Source organism: Vipera ursinii (assembly GCF_947247035.1).
Source record: "Vipera ursinii genome assembly, chromosome: 3".
Classification (NCBI taxonomy): domain Eukaryota; kingdom Metazoa; phylum Chordata; class Lepidosauria; order Squamata; family Viperidae; genus Vipera; species Vipera ursinii.
Window position 1 is genome coordinate 65968702 of NC_139516.1, and position 21677 is coordinate 65990378.

Genomic DNA, 21677 nt, shown 5'->3' on the forward strand with positions numbered 1-21677 from the left:
TCACAGATTCCTATGACTCCAGCACCTTGGGGTTTAGATTCAAATTCATTAATTAACATTCAGTTCGTAAAAACTAGCGTCTACTTTTCTTCCCCACCCCCAAGGTTTCTAATTAAGCATAGCTTAATTAGAATGACTCTTTCTCTTTTCTCTCTCCAAAGCCTGCTTTTAAAACACACTGAAATAGAACCCATAACAGAGAGGATTATTTTAAAAAAGCACTTACGGTAGGATCCATCTGAACTAGTCTCATCACTAATTACAAGGCAAGTGATCTGAGAATATGGAAGAGGATTATTTCGATTGTAAGGACTTACAATCACTCCAACAAACATTGAGCCACCTCTGGAAAAATAGCTCTGGAGAAAAAATAAGAACGCAATAAACAAAATATATATACCTTTCTTTCTCTGCGTATAATCAACCAGAATGCAAATGTATCAACAGCAGTGGCCTGGGGTGGTTTTTATTATTCCAAGTTGCATGTGGCTAATGTATGAACAGAGTTAAGCTTTCAACAGTGATGAGTTATATCCTTTTTTGTTCAGCAAGGAGATGCTACCTGGTATTTTGCCTGGGTATCAATATCCCGTATGGAAGGATTAGGGTCAAAAGCAGGATGAGAATGGTACCATCCAATGATACTGTAACCTCTAGCAGCGAGTGTCTCTGACGCTTGAGTTTGAGATACTGGATCCATTTCACACTGCAATCCTGTACTAAGGCTATTGCAGGGTTCTGCTGCACAGACCTGTAAGTTAGCAAATGGGGAGGATTTAATGGGGACACTACAGTTGAATGATTTTTTTTTTTAGATTCTGAAGAACCTGTTCTATTTTAAAATGGATGCCTGAATTCCAAATGTACAGTGATCAAGCTCTTAAACAGATGCTCCTACATGAATATTTTAATATACTCTGCTTCAATTTAGTCCACTGTAACTCATTTCTTGTACTCAACAAGTTTTTTATTTCAAATTATTCCCTGACGTAATAACAGAACGGTTTCCCTGTTTCTTTATTTCCCTAGAGGACACATCGGAAAGCATCCCCATAATGACTTAGCGTGATGTCTATAATTCGTAACAAATTGGTAAGAGCCCTTTTAAAATTAAAAAAAAAATGGTACTTACTTCAACTATTCCATCAGTTTCAGAATATCTTCCACCTAGCAAACCAATTACTTCTGCCATCGAAACATGAGCATGCTAAAAATATAAGGGGGGCGGGGGCGGGCAGGAAATCATTGGTAAAATGTTGGCAATCTTTTGTTCTCTCCCCAATATATACAGAAAAGAAAAATTCAGGTAGAATTATGAAGATTGGGACAATCTATCCCAACTATGTACATAGGTGTTGTGCTTGGAGACAATATAAGCCATGTGATAAACCTCTATGAAACAAGTATTATCTCTTGAATTGTTACAGATGGAAAAATAGTAGATGAGAAGTTACTGTCTTGACTAAGCTCCTCAGAAATGAAAAGGTATACTGAGATGGAGTTTTACTTATTGTCCCTAATTGATAAACAAGTAAAACAAGCAGGAAAATATGTTAGAAGACAAAGTTTACAATTACTGAATACAACTTAAGGGATGTAGTGAGTCATATGTAAGATGTCATATAAAGTACATATATTTGAGACAACATTTGCAGGAATAATTAAGACAGCCTCTCAAAACATCATTATTTTTTAATATAACTGCCAATAAAAACAAAAATGGGCTATTTCCACTATAAATCTATATTAAGATTTAAACTTGTACTAAAATGTATGCATTTAACCCTGATAGCAGAATCAGTTTCAGGAACATCAATCATTAGTTAATTAATATGCATTTATAATGCACCAAAAAGATTGCAATTTTATTTAATCATGACTTAAATCTTTCTTTTAATGAATTTGAAGCTATTTTATAAGGTATTTCCATAGAACAGGTCTTACCAAATCCATAATCAGAAGTGCTTCTGCAGCTACTGTCACTTTGAATGGCTCCTGAAAAGATAAAAAAATGTAAGAGAAGTTTGCTTAAGTAGACTAAAATATGTTCTTCTTTCCTAAATCATACTTACTGGTTTTTCTTCTGTGTAGGAACAACAAGGGATCAGCTGAAAGGGATCAAATGAACTATAGAATAAAAAAAAGAAATATCTGAAATTACAGAAAACTAATGGAAGGAAAACATTTAAATGCTGCATAATTTCTTCATATTGTTTTAATTCCAATATCCTAAGTGTTCATGATTAGTTTAAATAACCACTTTGATGTATAAGAAAAAAAATATCCATGGGCATATTTCGATCTTTTTTTTTACTGCAGTGCAGACTTTATAGTATGAATTTCACTCAATTAATACTAATCTTAAATTCTTCTGACAGAAAACTTTCAAACCTAAAATCTCACCAGTCAATTTTTTCCAAAGAGATTTTACAAGACTAAAAAAAAAAAAACCTTTTGGTGTGCCTTTGTCCTTTAAATGCTTTTGATAGTTTATATTTCTGATCTTCTCTCCTCTTTGCCAGCTCCTCAGCAGAGAAATGCTAAAAACAAAACATATGCATTAAGTAAACCCCTTAATACCGAGTGTTAAACATACGTAGGCTCAAAGAAATTAGGGAACTGGAGAATGCTTAATATAGTTGTCCCACTAGCCCAGGGGTAGGCAACCTTGGCTCTTTTATGACTCATGGACTTCAACTCCCAGCATTCCTGAATCAACTTAGCTGATTCAGGAATTCTGGGAGTTGAAGTCCATGAGTCATAAAAGAGCCAAGGTTGCCTACCCCTGCACTAGCCAATGCTAACAGCTGCTACCCAAAACTAACATTAAGTCAAATGCATTTAAGTGTCAGGAATGCACAAATCCTCTCTAGAGAAGTCAAAACAATTTCTTTCAGTGAAAAGGATGAACATTCTGCACTTTCCCCTTGGTAGATTGAGTAAGGACATTTTTAAATATGAAAATGTACCATTATGCTTAGTATGTCTGCTTTAGCTTTAGCCTGCCCTTATTTATGGTCAACTCAAGATGGCATACATAATGAAGGTTCCCATTTCCTATTTTCCCCACAACAAAAAAACTGTGAGGTAGGTAGGGCTAAAAGAGAGTGACGGGTCCAAAAGCATCTAGCTGGCTTTCATGCCTAAGAACTAGGCATGAAAGAACTCAAAAAGATCTGATCTGTGGTCCAGCACCTAACCCACAATACCAAACTGGGTCTTGATTGCACTTTGATCTGTTTCTCCATATGCTGGCTAAACCTTGGCTAAGAAAACTGGATAGTCATAATCAACAACTAGCTCAGTAATGATAGGGGGCTCAAAGGAAGCTTACAAATTACCCATGATAAGATGGCCACAACTCTTAATTTCTTATGAGGTATTATGATCTCAAAACACAAAAATCCCATGCCTGATTTTAATAGATAATGCTGTGTTCAATATTTTAATGGTTAAATGAAAAATATTCCTTTCCTAAAGTCTTCACTTTTAAGGGGCTACAAGTCTATGCCCCACCCCTAAGCATTATTCTTAAACCAGGGCTCTGCAACCTTGACAACTTTCAAGACTTGTGGATTTCAGCTTCCAGAATTCCTCAGCCAGATCCAACCCAGCGGTGGGATTCAGCCGGTTCGCACCACTTTGGCAGAACCAGTAGCTAATGTTTTGTCACCCAGGTCCAGAATGGACTTCCAGAAGCGGCATCCACACAGAGAACCGATTGTTCACATTTATTTATTTATTTTATTTTATTTTAATTATTTTTATTTTATTTTATTTTATATTATTTTATTTTATTATTTTATTTTATTTTTTATATTATTTTATTATTTTATTTTATTTTATTATTTTATTTTATTTTATTATTTTATTTTATTAAATTTATATATGAATCCCAGCACGGATCCAACCCCCAAAGTTGGAGTGATATTTCAAAAATCAAGAGGGGTAATCCAACATCCTTTCTATCAACCTTCGGACATTGAAAGACCCACCTGGAGAGGCATGGCTACAACTGGGCCAAGTGTGTTCCAGGAAAAAGGTATCCTAGCTATACTCAAGCAAGTTCAGGAGCCTAAAATATTACCTCAAACGTCTGTCCTTCCAAATCTCTGGCGTCGCACCAGTTTCCCCATGGGTCTCTCACACGTCGCCTCCTCGTACGCTGTACCAAACAGAAATGCACGTGCGCGTTTATTCGAGTGCACCCGGGCAGCAAGCTCCCTTTCATAATTTATGAAAGACTGTCACAAAAATATTGCAATGCACAGTGACCCGGATTGCCACTCTCCTTACTTACCAGCTGATGAATATAGATGCCACGTGAACTTTAGCTGACCCAATCTGACCCGTTTGTTACTCTTTCCAGCCTCCCTGTGCTTCCTAATTCTTGCATGCAAGGATGCGATGCAGAAGTAAACACAGACAACTCCTACAGCAACTCCAGACGAAGAGGCTGGAAAGAATACCAGAAGCCATTCCCTCGCTTGCTGTTTGAATAAGCTTGGAGGGGGGGAATATGTAAATAGGCTCAAGTGTCTGCCTATTTAGTCAAGCTAGTCAATTCTTAAGATTTGTACCAAATGCTATGATGTCAAAAGAGAAGCCAAGAAAAGAAAGAACAGCTTAGAAAATGGGCTGGATTTAGCAGGAGACTGCAGAGAAAACCATTCCAGGAAAGCAATTGGGCAACAAATCAGATTGTTGCTAATTGTTTCGTTCTAAGCCTTCCCCCCCCCCACCAGTCACGTGAGTACAAATTGAGCTGCTCTTGAAGGCTGGGGGGGGGGGAAATCCTGAAATCATGCCGTTTTGACTTGTATTTATATAACTCACACCCCACTTTTTGCTCATAGTGAACTGCGCCGCTTAACGGGGGAAATTCTGCTTCCAATTACCACCATTAAGCGAGGACTACCTGGACAGTGCATTCACCGGTGGCTTCAGTTTTTCGAGAACGAGAGTTTATTTTCCTTTTTCTGCCCGCCTCCGAATTTAAAGACATTGACTTGGACATGGAATAACCGCTTTTTTATATACCTGCCCAGCAATCTAGTCGAGAGCAAGGTATAATTTAACAAAATCCCTGCAAAAATAGCACCAGGCATAGAACTCCCAATATATAATTTATGAAGTCAAAGAAATCTCAGCAGCGTGTGAAAAAAAATGCATTCAGTCTTGTGTTCCTGCAAATATTATTCTCAAACGAACATAATATAAGAGAATGAGGGGGGGGGGGGAAATAAGCCCAAGGATCATAAAGACAGGATGACCCTGTTTTCCATCTCACCATAGATTGTAGGCGTTGCACGAGCTGATATGCATCAACGGCTTCCTTGCCTTCCCTGGGTCGTATTTTGTCAACTGTCTGTGGTCTATTATACACAGCTTGTTCTGTAAAGGTGAAGAGACGTTGCCCTTCAGTCTCCACTTTAGACAGGTACTCAACAAACAGCTAACGCCAGGGTCAAAAAAACCAAACATCTGATGACAATACTAACTTTCCACTTATTTTAATTCTATCATTCAAGTTAAGCCTTCCAATCACGAGGTTTATGTGACTAAACAGAGCATCGCTTCCGAAATAAATAAATAAACAATTATCCGTAGATGCTCTTTAGAATCAGCAAAGTAAAGAATGAGTAAAAACTGTTACAAGTTACATATGTAACTGTTAAAAAGTTACATAAACGATGCTACCTACATAGGATCATACAAAAGGGGAGCCAGGATGTAGAGATATTACAATGTAGCTAGGTATACACAACATTAAGCAAAATAGTAAAATAAATTTTCGGATCTATCTCTAACCTACTATAGAGCACAGGAACCAGATCCAATTAAATCCCCAAACCTAATTGAAGGGGGAAAGAAACAGCAACCAATTGTGTTTTTAAGTGTGTGTGTGTGTGTGTGTATTATATATATATATATGTATGTATGTATGTATGTATGTATGTATATGTATGTATATGTTTGGCGGGTCAAATCCTGAGTGCCGCGTAGCAAAGTGAGCGCCTGTTACTCGTCCCAGCTTCTGCCAACCTAGCAGTTCGAAAGCACGTAAAAATGCAAGTAGAAAAATAGGGACCACTATGGTGGGAAGGTAACAGTGTTCCGTGCACCTTTGGCATCTAGTCATGCCGGCCACATGACCACGGAGACGTCCTTGGACAAGCGCTGGCTCTTCGGCTTTGAAACGGAGATGAGCACTGGCCCCTAGAGTTGGAAACGACTAGCACGCATGTGTGGGGGAACCTTTACCTTTACACACACACACACACACACACACACACCACATACACTTTCAAGTAGATCCTTTTGCATAGCTTACGGAATTAAATCAAGCATTCTACAGATTAATTACCTAATGCCAATTACGTGAGGAAAAAAACCAATTCAAAAGAGCTAGAATGGCATACTATCTTCTACTAAAGAACAGACTAAGAACAGAAAACAACACCATTATCAATATATATACTGAAAAAATCATAATCTAGTGTCCATTATCACAAATTCTGGATGATCATCTGGTACTTGTTTACAGATATCACAGCAATAACAGACTAGTCCAGGGGTCAGCAACCTGAAACAGTGAAAGAGCCACTCGGAACCAGTTCCCTCACAAAAGGAAAAACTGGGAGCCGCAAAAAATGTGTGTACATGAGCGTACATGCGTGCATGCACAGAACAGGGTTTGTCAGAAGAGTGGAGCCAAGGCGAGATATGCACCTACCCTGCATATTTGAATTGATTGGTTGAACCTTTTTAGTCCCCCTTTTTTTTTTGGACTGCACATGGCAGAGGACTGGGAGCCGCAGGAGACGGCTGAAAGAGCCGCATGCGGCTCCAGAGCCACGGGTTGCAGACCTGTGGACTAGTCATTACCCCACAAAAGCCTGAAAAAGGTGGAACTACTATGTTATATAGATATGGGAACCAAGTTTTGCAATGACCAAGACTCTTATTTTCCTTCTGGTGACATTAAAACTGGTTTTAACTTTTGTATTGTGGTTTTTAATTCCCTGTAAACCGCCCTGAGTCCTCAGGGAAAGGGCGGTATATAAATGTAATAAAATAAATAAATAAATAATTATTACAAGATGTCATAATAAAAGCCAATACGTTTAGGATTCATATACTTCCTCTTCCATATATTACATTGAACAATTCACTCATTTGTAAGACAAACAGACCTATTTCTGGCATCTGAAGTGGAAGTATTTGAAAAAAGCACTTAAGGGGGGAAATCTTGAGTGCCTTTGTTGCCACTGACTACAAAGTAATTTCAGTGAAGAGAAACAAGGAAACTAATTTATCAAAAGATACTAATTTGTTTCCAATGTCTTACACAGGTATAAAGTTGTTTTATTTCATTTTCTGGCACACTATTCACAGAATATTTGTTATCAACTAACAGACCTGACTTTCTTATATAGAATCCAAATCAATCATGCATATACTCAAAACTCCTCATGAAACTTAACTTCGTTTTTAAGTGGCCTTCAGCCCACAAAAGCTACTGCCTTAATTAAACAGGATACTTTTTGATACAAAAAGCCTTGCTGTTGTTTTACCACAAAGGACACAACGTAGCAGAAAAATACAAACGTAATAAGCATATTTTTAAAATGCTGTTTCTAATCTTTATTCTCCTTCCACCTCAAATCTATTAGTGCTTCCTAAAAGAAAAGGTTTAGTAGAATTTTCTATGCCTTTGGTAGTTGTGAGCTGCTGTGGAGACTCCTCTAAAAAACAAAGGACACAGAATGTAAACCTTATAAAAACCTTTACCACAGCCAAAGTTAATCGCTCCTATTAATTCCAGGTATGTATGTATTCGTCCAATGCAGTTGACATCACCACAATTCTTCAGCCCTGGACGTACCGATGTCTTGTTCAGGTATTTTGGTTTGATTCTTTCCCTAAAACCAAGTGGAATCACAATTAAAAATATAGATTTGACATACCTAAATGCAGTGCTTTTTTTGTAAAAGAAAAAGGTGCCGGAACTCACACGTCATACAACCCGCCTTGCCTACCCTACAAGGTTCCATCCAAAAAAGGTGCCGGAACTCCATTCTGAGCGTTCTATGAGAAAAAAAGCCCTGCCTAAATGTATCCCATAATTTCAGGGGTGGCAGTCATGAAAGCTATGGGATAGTTGCCATTCTTTTAGAGAATTTCTATTGAAGCGATAAAAAGCAATGAAAGCCAGCTGGTGACCTTGGGATGGACATTCTCTCTCAGCCCAACCCTACTTTATAGGGTTAATGATGAGGGCAAAATAGGAGGTAGAATTTGTCTGCTGCCTTGAGTCATACATAAAAAGACAGAATAAAAATATAATAATAGTACTTCCATAACAGCCTTATGAGATAGATTGGGCAGCAAGAGAATGATTGACCTTAAGTCTGCCAGTAATATCTCAGCTGTAGTTCTGACTGCTCTACAGTTTTGTAAATAATTAGAAGTTATTAGGGTGCATAAAAAGGGGGCACAGGTGGCTACCAAGTCATGTACTGTAAATGGACACTACATAACAGTGCAAGTGTGTATACACACACACACATATGTAAAAATTTTTTAAACAAGAATTAAGGGAGACTGATATGCATTTCAAACTTATTAGTTTTCATCAGTCAGCCATACCCTTCTGAGATTCGAACCTGGGCTGATTACACATTAGGCAGTTGTTTTCACCTCTAAGCCACAGGATCTCTCTCGCTTTGTTAGCTGAGAAGCAAGGGGAGATATATGGTTTTTTTTAATTCTTTGTTAGCAATATATATATATATATATATATATATATATATATATATATATATATATATGCAAATTATTCAAATTGCTAATAAAGAATTTGGGAGGCTAAGATGATCATTTCGAACTCTTTATGTTCTCATCAGTTAGTCATACCCTTTATCTGAGATTCGAACCCGGGCTGATTATATATCAGGCAGTGTTTTAACCTCCTGAGCCACAGGTTCTGTCTCTCTTATATTAGCTGGAAGGCAAGGCAAATGTATGTTTAAGTATTTGTCAAGGCTTTTTGAATGGACCTTGCTAATTAACTCTTTCATTCCTGTTTTGGCCCGGCTCAGGGCTTATCCACAGGAACTAGTCAACTTATGACAGCTCATTATTTGTGCAAATTATTCAAATTGCTAATAAAGAATTTGGGAGGCTAAGATGATCATTTCGAACTCTTTATGTTCTCATCAGTTAGTCATACCCTTTATCTGAGATTCGAACCCGGGGTGATTATATATCAGGCAGTGTTTTAACCTCCTGAGCCACGGGTTTCTTCTCTCTTATATTAGCTGGAAGGCAAGGCAAATGTATGTTTAAGTATTTGTCAAGGCTTTTTGAATGGACCTTGCTAATCTACTCTTTGTGTATATATATATATATATATATATATATATATATATATATATATATATATATATATATATATATATATATATATACAAAAATACACGAGCTGTTAATTACATGAAGCATGTCTGTTGCATACCCTATCACCGGTGACATTCTTTTCACCATTTGACCGGATCCCCTTAAAAACAGCAAACTGACTGTCCAAAGGAGTCTGATGAACCTGAAGTGAGTCTTCAGTTCATCAGTAACGCTTACCATTGGTCCAAAATATAATTTCTAATTTTCAAATAGCGCTCAGGTGTTTTGGCTTGACGTCCGACAAAAAATTCTGGAATTGCTTGCTTTTCTTCTTCTAATATAATGCCTCTATCTATAGTTATTTCTTGATCGGGTGACTTAAGCTCCTCTGCATCCATCCGATTTTCTTCCCCAAGGCACTCAGAAGAAAAGAAATGAATGCTGCTGCTGCTGTCAGTTGCGTTCTTTTGTTCTTCACAAAGCTGTGGACTAGGAAAGCAGCCGGGACTTTCAGAAGTCCCTGTTCCGTCACACTTCTGATTCTCCATTTTTATAGTCCGATGCTCTTTATTCTCAGAGCAGGAGACTGCAGTTTCATCTGGGTTTTGCTCTGGCTTTGTAACGTCCCTGGTTAAGACAACAGCAGACGTGTGATGAGCAGAATCCAAAACAGGTTCTGTCCAATTGCTTTGCTCGGATGGGCTTTTTGGAATATCTAATATCTCAGGCTTTCCAGATTCTTGCAGATGCGCACAGGATAAAAGTTCATCCATTTCATCTGTAATGTCTACTTCCTCGTCATCTGATAATTTTTCAATTTTCACTGCATTTAAATTAGGGTCTGCTCGACCTCTTAAGTTCTCTGGTGCCCATGTCACCTTCTTCCTGCCATCATCCTCATTGCTTTGTGGAAGAGGAGCACCAACGTGCTGTTGCTGCTGTTTCACTTTTTCCAAGCCATCACTTTTTGCCTGGTTACATTAAGAAGAGTTAAGCAAGGCACAAATAAATAAATAAATAAATAAATAAATAAATAAATAAATAAATAAATCAAAAAAGACCACCAGTTAAGACAAATAAACTACCGTATTTTCCGGCATATAAGACGACTGGGCGTATAAGACGACCCCCCAACTTTTGAGATGATTTTCATGGGTTAAAAAGTCATCTTATACGACGGAAAATACGGTAGCTACTTCTAAACGTTGTCCCATTCTCCAGTTAAAAACAATTCCAGTTAGGAGTAATAAGTCAGCATTTTCATCTCAAGGTAGCAATGCGTTACAGAATTGCTCCTATAAGCAAAAATGCAAAAAAAGGAGCTGCAGACATACAAACTCAACTGGGTGCTCTCAAAATTTCAACAGAGAATTTGAGCGGTTGGAAGAATTTGAAACTGCATGAGTGGTAGTCCACTTGTGTGATATTTCACTCAGTGGCTCAATTAATATTAATCAAAAGAAAAGCTGGACACTGGATAGATTTGATCAATTTATTTCTTATAGCTAATCTTTTTTCTATTTGTCATCCTGTCAAGTAAAACACATTTCTAATTTACCTTGTTCTTAAAATACTGTCTGGCGTAGCTCTTTACTTGAAGAACGTTGCGACTTTCAATCATCATAGCAATTTTTGTCCATCTTCTGCCAAATTTAGCCTAACAAAAAAGTAAATATAAATTCAGAGGTGGGAATACAGAAAAGACAGCACTTTATCTAAACATGGCTACTATAGGGGACTGTAATGGTATGTGGAAATAACCTTGGGAGACAGGAGGAAGAGCTTCAGCCTAGAAAACAGTCTGATAAACAGTCTGAATTTGAAGGAGGAAGGGGTTGTAAAAAAAACACCTCATAAGGGACCCTCACTGGTCCTCAGGAGAGTATAACTGAGGGATGTGAGGGGTAATTTCAGACTTGCAAAATTTTGTTAAGGACACTTAACAATAAAAATAGAGCGAGTAATGCCAATTGTCCTTCTTGATTGGACCACCTCTCGTGGCTGTCCTTCTTGATTGGGCCACCTCTCATGGCTGACAGTTATGGGTAGTCCTCCTTTAGCAGCTAGCTCATTCATTGACCATTTGCAGTTACAACAGTGATGAAAAAAAAATGTGACCGGTCCTCACTTTCAGACCTTTGCAGGTCTAAATGGCAAAGGAAAGTTGAAGTGAGATCATAAGCACAGTTGCCGTTTTACTTAATAACAAGTTGTTAATCCCAATTGTGGTTGCTAAATGAGGACTACTTGTATTGCCAACAGGTATTAAGTTCACACTCTAAAGCAGAGGTCCCCAACCTTTTGGGCACCAGGGACCAGTTCCGTGGAGAGAGGTTTTTCCATGGACCAGAGTGTGCATGGTTTTGAGTGCTGCCTGTATCCCACGGATGGGGCTTTGCTTGTTTGTGCGGACCGGTTGCTAGCATGCTGTGGCCCGGTACTGGTCCACGGACTGGGGGTTGGGGACCCCTGCTCTAAAGTATCACGGAGATCCAAAGCAAACCACAGTACCGTATATACTTGAGTATAAGCCGACTCGAGTATAAGCCGAGACCCCCAATTTCACCCCCAAAAACTGGAAAAAGTTATTGACTCGAGTATAAGCCGATCCGCCGTTCTGCAAGCCTCTGCCGCCAGCAGAGGCTCGATCCGCCATTTTGCAAGCCTGAATACACAGGAATACCCTGTGTAGCCACGGCTCGTCGGCAGGTCTCCGTTCCTCCTGCCGACCTTTGGGGAGGTTTGGGCGCCTCCCCAAACCTCCCCAAACCTCGGCAGGTCTCCGTTCCTCCGCGCAGACCTGCCGACCTTTGGGGAGGTTTGGGCGCCTCCCCAAACGTCCCCAAACCTCGGCAGGTCTCCGTTCCTGTTTGGGGAGGTTTGGGCGCCTCCCCAAACGTCCCCAAACCTCGGCAGGTCTCCGTTCCTCCGCGCAGACCTGCCGACCTTTGGGGAGGTTTGGGCGCCTCCCCAAACGTCCCCAAACCTCGGCAGGTCTCCGTTCCTGTTTGGGGAGGTTTGGGCGCCTCCCCAAACCTCCCAAACCTCGGCAGGTCTCCGTTCCTGTTTGGGGAGGTTTGGGCGCCTCCCCAAACGTCCCCAAACGTCCCCAAACCTCGGCAGGTCTCTGTTCCTGTTTGGGGAGGTTTGGGCGCCTCCCCAAACCTCCCAAACCTCGGCAGGTCTCCGTTCCTGTTTGGGGAGGTTTGGGCGCCTCCCCAAACGTCCCCAAACGTCCCCAAACCTCGGCAGGTCTCCGTTCCTCCGCGCAGACCTGCCGACCTTTGGGGAGGTTTGGGCGCCTCCCCAAACGTCCCCAAACCTCGGCAGGTCTCCGTTCCTGTTTGGGGAGGTTTGGGCGCCTCCCCAAACCTCCCCAAACCTCGGCAGGTCTCCGTTCCTGTTTGGGGAGGTTTGGGCGCCTCCCCAAACCTCCCCAAGCCTCGGCAGGTCTCCGTTCCTCCGCGCAGACCTGCCGACCTTTGGGGAGGTTTGGGCGCCTCCCCAAACGTCCCCAAACCTCGGCAGGTCTCCGTTCCTGTTTGGGGAGGTTTGGGCGCCTCCCCAAACGTCCCCAAACCTCGGCAGGTCTCCGTTCCTGTTTGGGGAGGTTTGGGCGCCTCCCCAAACCTCCCCAAGCCTCGGCAGGTCTCCGTTCCTCCGCGCAGACCTGCCGACCTTTGGGGAGGTTTGGGCGCCTCCCCAAACGTCCCCAAACCTCGGCAGGTCTCCGTTCCTGTTTGGGGAGGTTTGGGCGCCTCCCCAAACGTCCCCAAACCTCGGCAGGTCTCCGTTCCTGTTTGGGGAGGTTTGGGCGCCTCCCCAAACCTCCCCAAGCCTCGGCAGGTCTCCGTTCCTCCGCGCAGACCTGCCGACCTTTGGGGAGGTTTGGGCGCCTCCCCAAACGTCCCCAAACCTCGGCAGGTCTCCGTTCCTGTTTGGGGAGGTTTGGGCGCCTCCCCAAACGTCCCCAAACCTCGGCAGGTCTCCGTTCCTGTTTGGGGAGGTTTGGGCGCCTCCCCAAACGTCCCCAAGCCTCGGCAGGTCTCCGTTCCTCCACGCAGACCTGCCGACCTTTGGGGAGGTTTGGGCGCCTCCCCAAACGTCCCCAAACCTCGGCAGGTCTCCGTTCCTCCGCGCAGACCTGCCGACCTTTGGGGAGGTTTGGGCGCCTCCCCAAACGTCCCCAAACCTCGGCAGGTCTCCGTTCCTGTTTGGGGAGGTTTGGGCGCCTCCCCAAACCTCGGCAGGTCTCCGTTCCTCCGTGCAGACCTGCCGACCTTTGGGGAGGTTTGGGCGCCTCCCCAAACGTCCCCAAACCTCGGCAGGTCTCCGTTCCTGTTTGGGGAGGTTTGGGCGCCTCCCCAAACCTCCCCAAACCTCGGCAGGTCTCCGTTCCTCCGCGCAGACCTGCCGACCTTTGGGGAGGTTTGGGCGCCTCCCCAAACGTCCCCAAACCTCGGCAGGTCTCCGTTCCTGTTTGGGGAGGTTTGGGCGCCTCCCCAAACGTCCCCAAACCTCGGCAGGTCTCCGTTCCTCCGCGCAGACCTGCCGACCTTTGGGGAGGTTTGAGCGCCTCCCCAAACGTCCCCAAACCTCGGCAGGTCTCCGTTCCTGTTTGGGGAGGTTTGGGCGCCTCCCCAAACCTCCCCAAACCTCGGCAGGTCTCCGTTCCTCCGTGCAGACCTGCCGACCTTTGGGGAGGTTTGGGCGCCTTCCCAAACGTCCCCAAACCTCGGCAGGTCTCCGTTCCTGTTTGGGGAGGTTTGGGCGCCTCCCCAAACCTCCCCAAACCTCGGCAGGTCTCCGTTCCTCCGCGCAGACCTGCCGACCTTTGGGGAGGTTTGGGCGCCTCCCCAAACGTCCCCAAACCTCGGCAGGTCTCCGTTCCTGTTTGGGGAGGTTTGGGCGCCTCCCCAAACGTCCCCAAACCTCGGCAGGTCTCCGTTCCTCCGCGCAGACCTGCCGACCTTTGGGGAGGTTTGGGCGCCTCCCCAAACGTCCCCAAACCTCGGCAGGTCTCCGTTCCTGTTTGGGGAGGTTTGGGCGCCTCCCCAAACGTCCCCAAACCTCGGCAGGTCTCCGTTCCTCCGCGCAGACCTGCCGACCTTTGGGGAGGTTTGGGCGCCTCCCCAAACGTCCCCAAACCTCGGCAGGTCTCCGTTCCTGTTTGGGGAGGTTTGGGCGCCTCCCCAAACCTCCCCAAACCTCCCCAAACCTCGGCAGGTCTCCGTTCTTCCGCGCAGACCTGCCGAGGTTTGGGGAGGTTTGGGGAGGCGCCCAAACCTCCCCAAAGGTCGGCAGGAAGAACGGAGACCTGCCGAGGTTTGGGGAGGTTTGGGGAGGCGCCCAAACCTCCCCAAAGGTCGGCAGGTCTGCGCGGAGGAACGGAGACCTGCCGAGGTTTGGGGAGGTTTGGGGAGGCGCCCAAACCTCCCCAAACAGGAACGGAGACCTGCCGAGGTTTGGGGAGGTTTGGGGAGGCGCCCAAACCTCCCCAAACGTCGGCAGGTCTGCGCGGAGGAACGGAGACCTGCCGAGGTTTGGGGAGGTTTGGGGAGGCGCCCAAACCTCCCCAAACAGGAACGGAGACCTGCCGAGGTTTGGGGACGTTTGGGGAGGCGCCCAAACCTCCCCAAACAGGAACGGAGACCTGCCGAGGTTTGGGGAGGTTTGGGGAGGCGCCCAAACCTCCCCAAAGGTCGGCAGGTCTGCGCGGAGGAACGGAGACCTGCCGAGGTTTGGGGAGGTTTGGGGAGGCGCCCAAACCTCCCCAAACAGGAACGGAGACCTGCCGAGGTTTGGGGAGGTTTGGGGAGGCGCCCAAACCTCCCCAAAGGTCGGCAGGTCTGCGCGGAGGAACGGAGACCTGCCGAGGTTTGGGGAGGTTTGGGGAGGCGCCCAAACCTCCCCAAACAGGAACGGAGACCTGCCGAGGTTTGGGGAGGTTTGGGGAGGCGCCCAAACCTCCCCAAACAGGAACGGAGACCTGGGGAGGTTTGGGGAGGCGCCCAAACCTTCCCAAACGTCGGCAGGTCTGCGCGGTGGACCGGAGACCTGCCGAGGTTTGGGGAGGCGCCCAAACCTCCCCAAAGGTCGGCAGGAGGAACGGAGACCTGCCGAGGTTTGGGGAGGTTTGGGGAGGCGCCCAAACCTCCCCAAAGGTCGGCAGGAGGAACGGAGACCTGCCGAGGTTTGGGGAGGCGCCCAAACCTCCCCAAAGGTCGGCAGGAGGAACGGAGACCTGCCGAGGTTTGGGGAGGTTTGGGGAGGCGCCCAAACCTCCCCAAACGTCGGCAGGTCTGCGCGGAGGAACGGAGACCTGCCGAGGTTTGGGGAGACGCCCAAACCTCCCCAAACGTCGGCAAGTCTCCGTTCCTCCGCGCCCTGCCTGCCTGCTTCTTTCCGCTGCGGAAAGAAGCAGGCAGGCAAGGCGCGGAGTTTGGGGAGGTGCGCGCGCACCTCCCCAAACCTCCCCAAACTTCGGCAGGTCTCGGACGGCGGTGGCTTGGGAGAGGTGCGGGCGATCCCGGAAGCACCAAAGCCTCGGCCGCGCACAAGTCCTCGGTAAGTTTTTTTTGTTGACTGGAGTATAAGCCGAAGTGGAATTTTTCAGCCCAAAAAGTGGGCTGAAAAATTCGGCTTATACTCAAGTATATACGGTACATCCTTTTCAAATAACTTTTTTAGAATTTAATGTTTTAACACACTCCTCTGGCAATCCCCAGAATGGCAGCTTTTTACCATAACTTTGCTAACAGAACAGACTAAGGGTCTTAGAATAGTTTTCAACCCTAATTAGGAAGCTAAACCCAGATTATATCTTACTCTCGGAAGATAAAGAGTTTTACATCTTCCCTCTCAAATTTGCTATAAATGATTGGGGATATTTTGTAATAGAGTGAGAATGAGTACAAGGAATTACACTTCCCTGATTTATGCATCTTAGAATCCCTGCTGGCTTGCCAAGCTTGTCTCATTCGACACAGAATATTTCAATGTTAAGACTAAACGATGGCTGATTATCACCAAAATTGCAGTAAATGGTCCAAGTAGAATTACAGATAGTCCTTGACTTACAACCATTCCTTAAGTGACTATTCAAAGTTACAACAGCATTGAAAAAGTGATTTTTCACACTTACGTTGCAGCATCCCCATGGTCATGTGATCAAAATTAGGATGCTTGGCAACTGGTAGTATTTATGATGGTCATGTGATCCCCTTTTGTGACCTTCTGACAAGCAAAGTCAATGGGGAAGCCAGGTTCACTTAACAACCATGCTACCAACAACTGTAGTGACTCATTTAACAATTGTGGCAAGAAAGATCATAAAATGAGGCAAAACTCACTTGACTGTTTTGCTTAGCACAGAATTTTGAGGCTCAGTTGTGGTCATAAGTCAAGGACCACTTGTGCTTTCTTGTTCCTTTTTAAACAATTATGTGGTATGGTTGTATTTAAAACCATTTATGTTAAATGTTAGCGTTTGTAATATTTACCAGTCCTTCTTCAAACTTTTCCTTTTCTTCTGTTGTCCACTTCAGTGAACTAGTTGCTGATTTTGTGATAGGTGAACGAAGCCTATCAGAAAGCAAAATACTTAATTTCATACACATGCACTTAAATAATCGGACATAAAAGAGAATCGGTATGATCAACTGCCTTTACAAAAAATACTTAAGAGCATATCACATATCTAAAAAGTCACATTTTTTAAACCAAGGGTTTGGGTTCAGACTCTGAGACTTGTAGTATCTTGCATAGGATTTCCTATCACTCCACCATTCTGTTTTGGGAGTTGTTAGTCTGTGCATGATATTAAAAATCTTTTGCCCTAATAGAAGGCTCTCACCAACAATATGCAATCTTGGAACAAGCCAATATGAATGCAAGAAACTCAATTATTTCAGAGTGTTTATAAATAACACAACAAATTCTACATGCATAAAACAACAATCTTAAACTTAGCTTTAGCATCAGAAGTACATACATGATTTTTGTTTCTTTCTTGTGTGGACTATGAAGTAAAAAGAAAAATAAATGTTACTTAATACTATATATTTAGTAGATATTTCTAAAATTATTTTTATAATGTGCAGATTTTTAAAATGTTTACCAGTATTCTGATTATATCCAGCTATTATTTTCAGTTTTAATTTTTATACATTGCAGAATGAAGGTGTGTTTTAAAATATTAAATTCTTGCTTTAAAAAAAATAGTGTGATCAAAAAGACCATTAAAGGACATTGATTCCCCCCCCCCGCCAGTTTTACAGAGCAAATTTTACCTTTTTGTACATTTTTTATCAATTTCCTTCAGCTCGTGCCAATTTTTTTCTGGAAGCGACTTGCTAGACAAATAATATCTGAAATATATTAAGGACTTCAGAAAGTACACTATCGTGAGAGAAAATTTTTCACAGGAATGTTTGAGCAGTTATTAAAAGCAGTGTCATTGAAAAACAATGAATTTGCATATGTTGTAACACATGAAGTATTGTAATAACACCACATAATGCTTGCACAACACTTGGTTAATGAAGAAAAATAATCCCACATATATTATGAAAGCTTAATGTGCTTATAACTGAAACACAAGACAACATAGATAAGATGCATAAAATTTCTCTGTACCACCACTCACGTTCAGTGAAATTAGAATAATTTTACTTGGAGGAATGTTGTCCATGGGGTCGCAATGGGTCGGACACGACTTCACAACTAACAACAACAACAACTTTTTCTTTCCTAATAAAGAAGAATATTTTGAAGCTCGGGATTGAGATGAAAGGTATTTGGTGCTCTCTGAGCTTGGTTGTTCTAGTTTCAGGACATGGAAAAAGCAAAAATCTACCCAGGAATCACAAAAACTAGTGGTAGACAAACCAATCACAGTACATAACCCAAGTTCTTCCTCTTCACATAGGACAACTGAGCTTATTCACACAGGTATGTTATATTAATCTATGAAAAGAATCATTCATGCTTTATGTCCTTGTAGGTCTAATCAACAAGGACATAAATAATAGACCTGTTTTCAGAGGATTAGGAGACTGTTGGCCAAAGAAAGTATCTTGGGAAATAAGCATGAGGAACAAATTATTACAGAACTAGTCATAATCTTTATATATTTATTTATTTATTTTATTTATTTGTTTTTATAAACCGCCCTTCTCCCGAGGGACTCGGGGCGGTGTACAGAGTAAGGTAGGTATACAGATTGAACAATAGTGAAAAACAATAGTAAAAACAAACTGGGACCCCAATTAGAGCTATCAGGCCAGGCCGGACTGCTGGAACAGGTAAGTTTTTAAGTCGCGCTGGAAGGTGCGGAGGTCGGGGGCCATCCGGATTTCAGTTGGCAAGTAGTTCCAGAGGGCTGGCGCCCCCACTGAGAATGCCCTCCCCCTGGGGGCCACCAGCCGACATTCCTTGAGCGGTGGCACCGAGGAGGCCCTCTCTGTGGGAGCGCACAGGACGGTCGGGTGCTGACATTGGCAGAAGGTGCTCCCGTAGGTAGTCCGGACCCATGCCATGTAGGGCTCTGTATGTCATTGTTAGCACCTTGAACTTCACACGGAAGGCAACCGGAAGCCAGTGCAGCGCACGGAGGAGAGGTGTGATATGGGAGTATCGGGAGGCTCCCAAGAGTGTCCGTGCCGCTGCACTTTGCACCAGTTGAAGCTTCCGAGTGGATCTCAAGGGCAGCCCCATGTAGAGAGCGTTACAGTAGTCTAGGCGAGAGGTCACAAGGGCATGGGTGACTGTACGTAAGGCATCCAGGTCCAGATAAGGCCGTAGTTGGCGAACTAGTCGAACCTGGGAGAAGGCCCCCTTGGTCACAGCTCCTATGTGATGTTCCAGGGAGAGCTGCAAGTCTAGGAGGACACCCAGGTTGCGGGCCCTATCAACAGGGGGTAGTAACTTGTCCCCGATGTTAAGGGATGGGATGTTCTGAGTATCCTGGCTTGCCGGTACGTACAGCCATTCAGTCTTGTCCGGATTCAGTTGAAGCCTGTTCCTCCCCATCCATTCCCGGACCGCTTTCAGGCAGCGGGACATTACGTCGAGGGCATCACTGATGTTGTTTGGAGTTGAGATGAACAGCTGGGTGTCATCAGCATACTGATGGTACCCTACTCCAAAGCTGCGAATGATCTCACCCAGCGGTTTCATGTAGATGTTGAACAGGAGAGGCGAGAGGACCGACCCCTGGGGGACTCCGCAAGCGAGAGGCCTCGGGGTCGACCTCTGTCCCCCTGCCAGCACCGACTGCGAGCGACCCTGGAGAAAGGAGGAGAACCAACGCAGAACCGTGCCTCCCACTCCCACGAGGCATCGCAGCAAGATACCATGGTCGATGGTATCGAAAGCCGCCGAGAGGTCTAATAAGACTAGGACAGAGGAATGGCCCCTGTCCCGGGCTCTCCAGAGATCATTCATCAGAGCGACCAATGCCGTCTCCGTGCTGTAGCCCGGCCTGAAGCCCGATTGGGGCTGAATACCTGCTGAATTACAAATCTGCATTACAGCTCTTTTTCTCACTTTTTAGTAAGAAAAGGATACTCTTCTTCCAGAAGCATCTTCTCAATGACAGCCTTATTTTCTTCGCTAATTGTACTATCAAGACTCCAAGGCTAAGAGAAGAAAACAGCAGTTACACAACATTAATTCTCATATCAGGAGTGGTATGAAGAGAAAGAGGAATCCTCTAAGATGCAAAGTGAAAGAATAGTCATATTTGTAGGAAAACTCAGAAAACCTGAGGTAAAACGTGGTTTAAAAAAATAATATAAATTAGTAAAATTTCATCCTTTCCTTAGAAACCCAAAAAAGGAACAGGAAAAGGAACATAATAAGCATGCCTCGAAAAGAAAAAAAACATATACATAAACCTACTGCACATAACTAGCTATGTCATATTTGTTCTGGGCTTAAATATTTTTTTATGAACACTGAATATATTTTCTTTCTGCCTATGGTAGTTTATACACCAAAGTAGATGGAAATTGAAACATATCATAAAACATTTGTTCAAAAATACAAAGAATGAGAACTCATTCTTCCATTATATTCTGTTATATTCTGTAGTTTACTTACAAGAACCACATCTGTTCTCCAAGTAGAATCAAGGTAGTGATCTTGAAGTAAACTGGATGATGGATATTGGTAACTTCTGGAACAAAAAGACGAAGAATAAAGATTATCACAGGCATGGTATTTTAATACTTTTTAAATGTCATATAATATTGCTCTGCCCTTGATCCTACCCATTTGTCTTTACAAGAACATATGGATTACCAAATACTCTAGGACAAGAACAGGCTGAACTAGAGAGCGGGTTTAAACGTTGCCACAAGAGACCCCAAGTCCAGCTCCCTCCCTTATCTAATGCCAAGTTAGCTTTGACTATTAGTTGACTAGATTCTTATTTATAGGTAGCAATAATAAACTCTAGTGTGATGAATAATATTTGACACTGAATAAGATTTTAACTATTGCGAGAGTAAAAGTGAAAGAAGGGAGGGGTACATTCAGTCTTGCAAGATTCTGTTAATGTAACCTTACAATAAAGATAAAGCTAGTACTCCAAGTTCTGCTTCTTATCTGGACAACAGTTGCAAGGTTTACAAATAGTAAAAAGACATCATGAACTCTAACTGAAACATCTGAAGGCTGCCACAGTTTACAAATACACCACTCCATCCCATGCTCTGTTTGCAAAATTAATCGGCCAAAAGCTTTATTTTGATAAATACAAGAGAATAGCTCGGGAGTGCAAGGGATGGCGTCTCCACCCCTTCCACCATCATTTCAGTCTTCTAAAAAAAAACCACAGAATAGATAAATTATCTTATAAGTCTGCTTTACTTAACCCGCGTGAGAACGAGTATGATTCTGGGAGACCGACGGAATGAAACATCTTCCCCGAAGATGTTTCATCCTAGCCAGAAGCCCTAGATCAGTGTTTCTCACCACTGGCTACTTTAAGACGTGTGGACTTCAACTCCCAGAATTCCTCGGCCCGCACGGTGGATGTATAATTCTGGGAGTTGCAGTCCACAGAATTTAAAATGGCCAAGGTTGAGAAAGGCTGTCCGAGCCCCAGGGAAGTGGAACGACAAACCTCAACCAGCCATCGCAACGCAAAAGGGTCTAGACCAGGGGTAGGCAACCTCGGCTCTTTTATGACTCATGGACTTCAACTCCCAGAATTCCTGAGCCAGCCAAGCTGGCTCAGGAATTCTGGGAGTTGAAGTCCATGAGTCATA

At 43.6% G+C, this 21677-nt stretch overlaps 1 protein-coding gene across 4 annotated transcripts in view; it reads right to left on the bottom strand.

Annotated features, from left to right (window-relative positions):
- Nucleotides 1–21677, bottom strand: part of MYSM1 (Myb like, SWIRM and MPN domains 1) — a 40844-nt gene that overhangs the window by 18945 nt on the left and 222 nt on the right. For all 4 annotated transcript variants that reach the window (XR_014492060.1, XR_014492061.1, XR_014492062.1 and 1 more), the window contains exons 2-17: nucleotides 20506–20581; nucleotides 19972–20042; nucleotides 17694–17771; nucleotides 17396–17422; nucleotides 16905–16986; nucleotides 10961–11059; nucleotides 9640–10373; nucleotides 7795–7925; nucleotides 5291–5394; nucleotides 4088–4165; nucleotides 2452–2540; nucleotides 2073–2127; nucleotides 1945–1995; nucleotides 1133–1207; nucleotides 563–751; nucleotides 227–359 (exon numbers count right to left, since the gene is read on the bottom strand). Coding sequence is in view for 1 of the 4 variants with exons in the window: in XM_083359033.1 (XP_083215159.1) it covers nucleotides 227–359; nucleotides 563–751; nucleotides 1133–1207; nucleotides 1945–1995; nucleotides 2073–2127; nucleotides 2452–2540; nucleotides 4088–4165; nucleotides 5291–5394; nucleotides 7795–7925; nucleotides 9640–10373; nucleotides 10961–11059; nucleotides 16905–16986; nucleotides 17396–17422; nucleotides 17694–17771; nucleotides 19972–20042; nucleotides 20506–20581 (2072 nt within the window). In the remaining 3 variants the exon portion in view is untranslated. The remainder of the gene's footprint in view (nucleotides 1–226; nucleotides 360–562; nucleotides 752–1132; nucleotides 1208–1944; nucleotides 1996–2072; nucleotides 2128–2451; nucleotides 2541–4087; nucleotides 4166–5290; nucleotides 5395–7794; nucleotides 7926–9639; nucleotides 10374–10960; nucleotides 11060–16904; nucleotides 16987–17395; nucleotides 17423–17693; nucleotides 17772–19971; nucleotides 20043–20505; nucleotides 20582–21677) is intronic.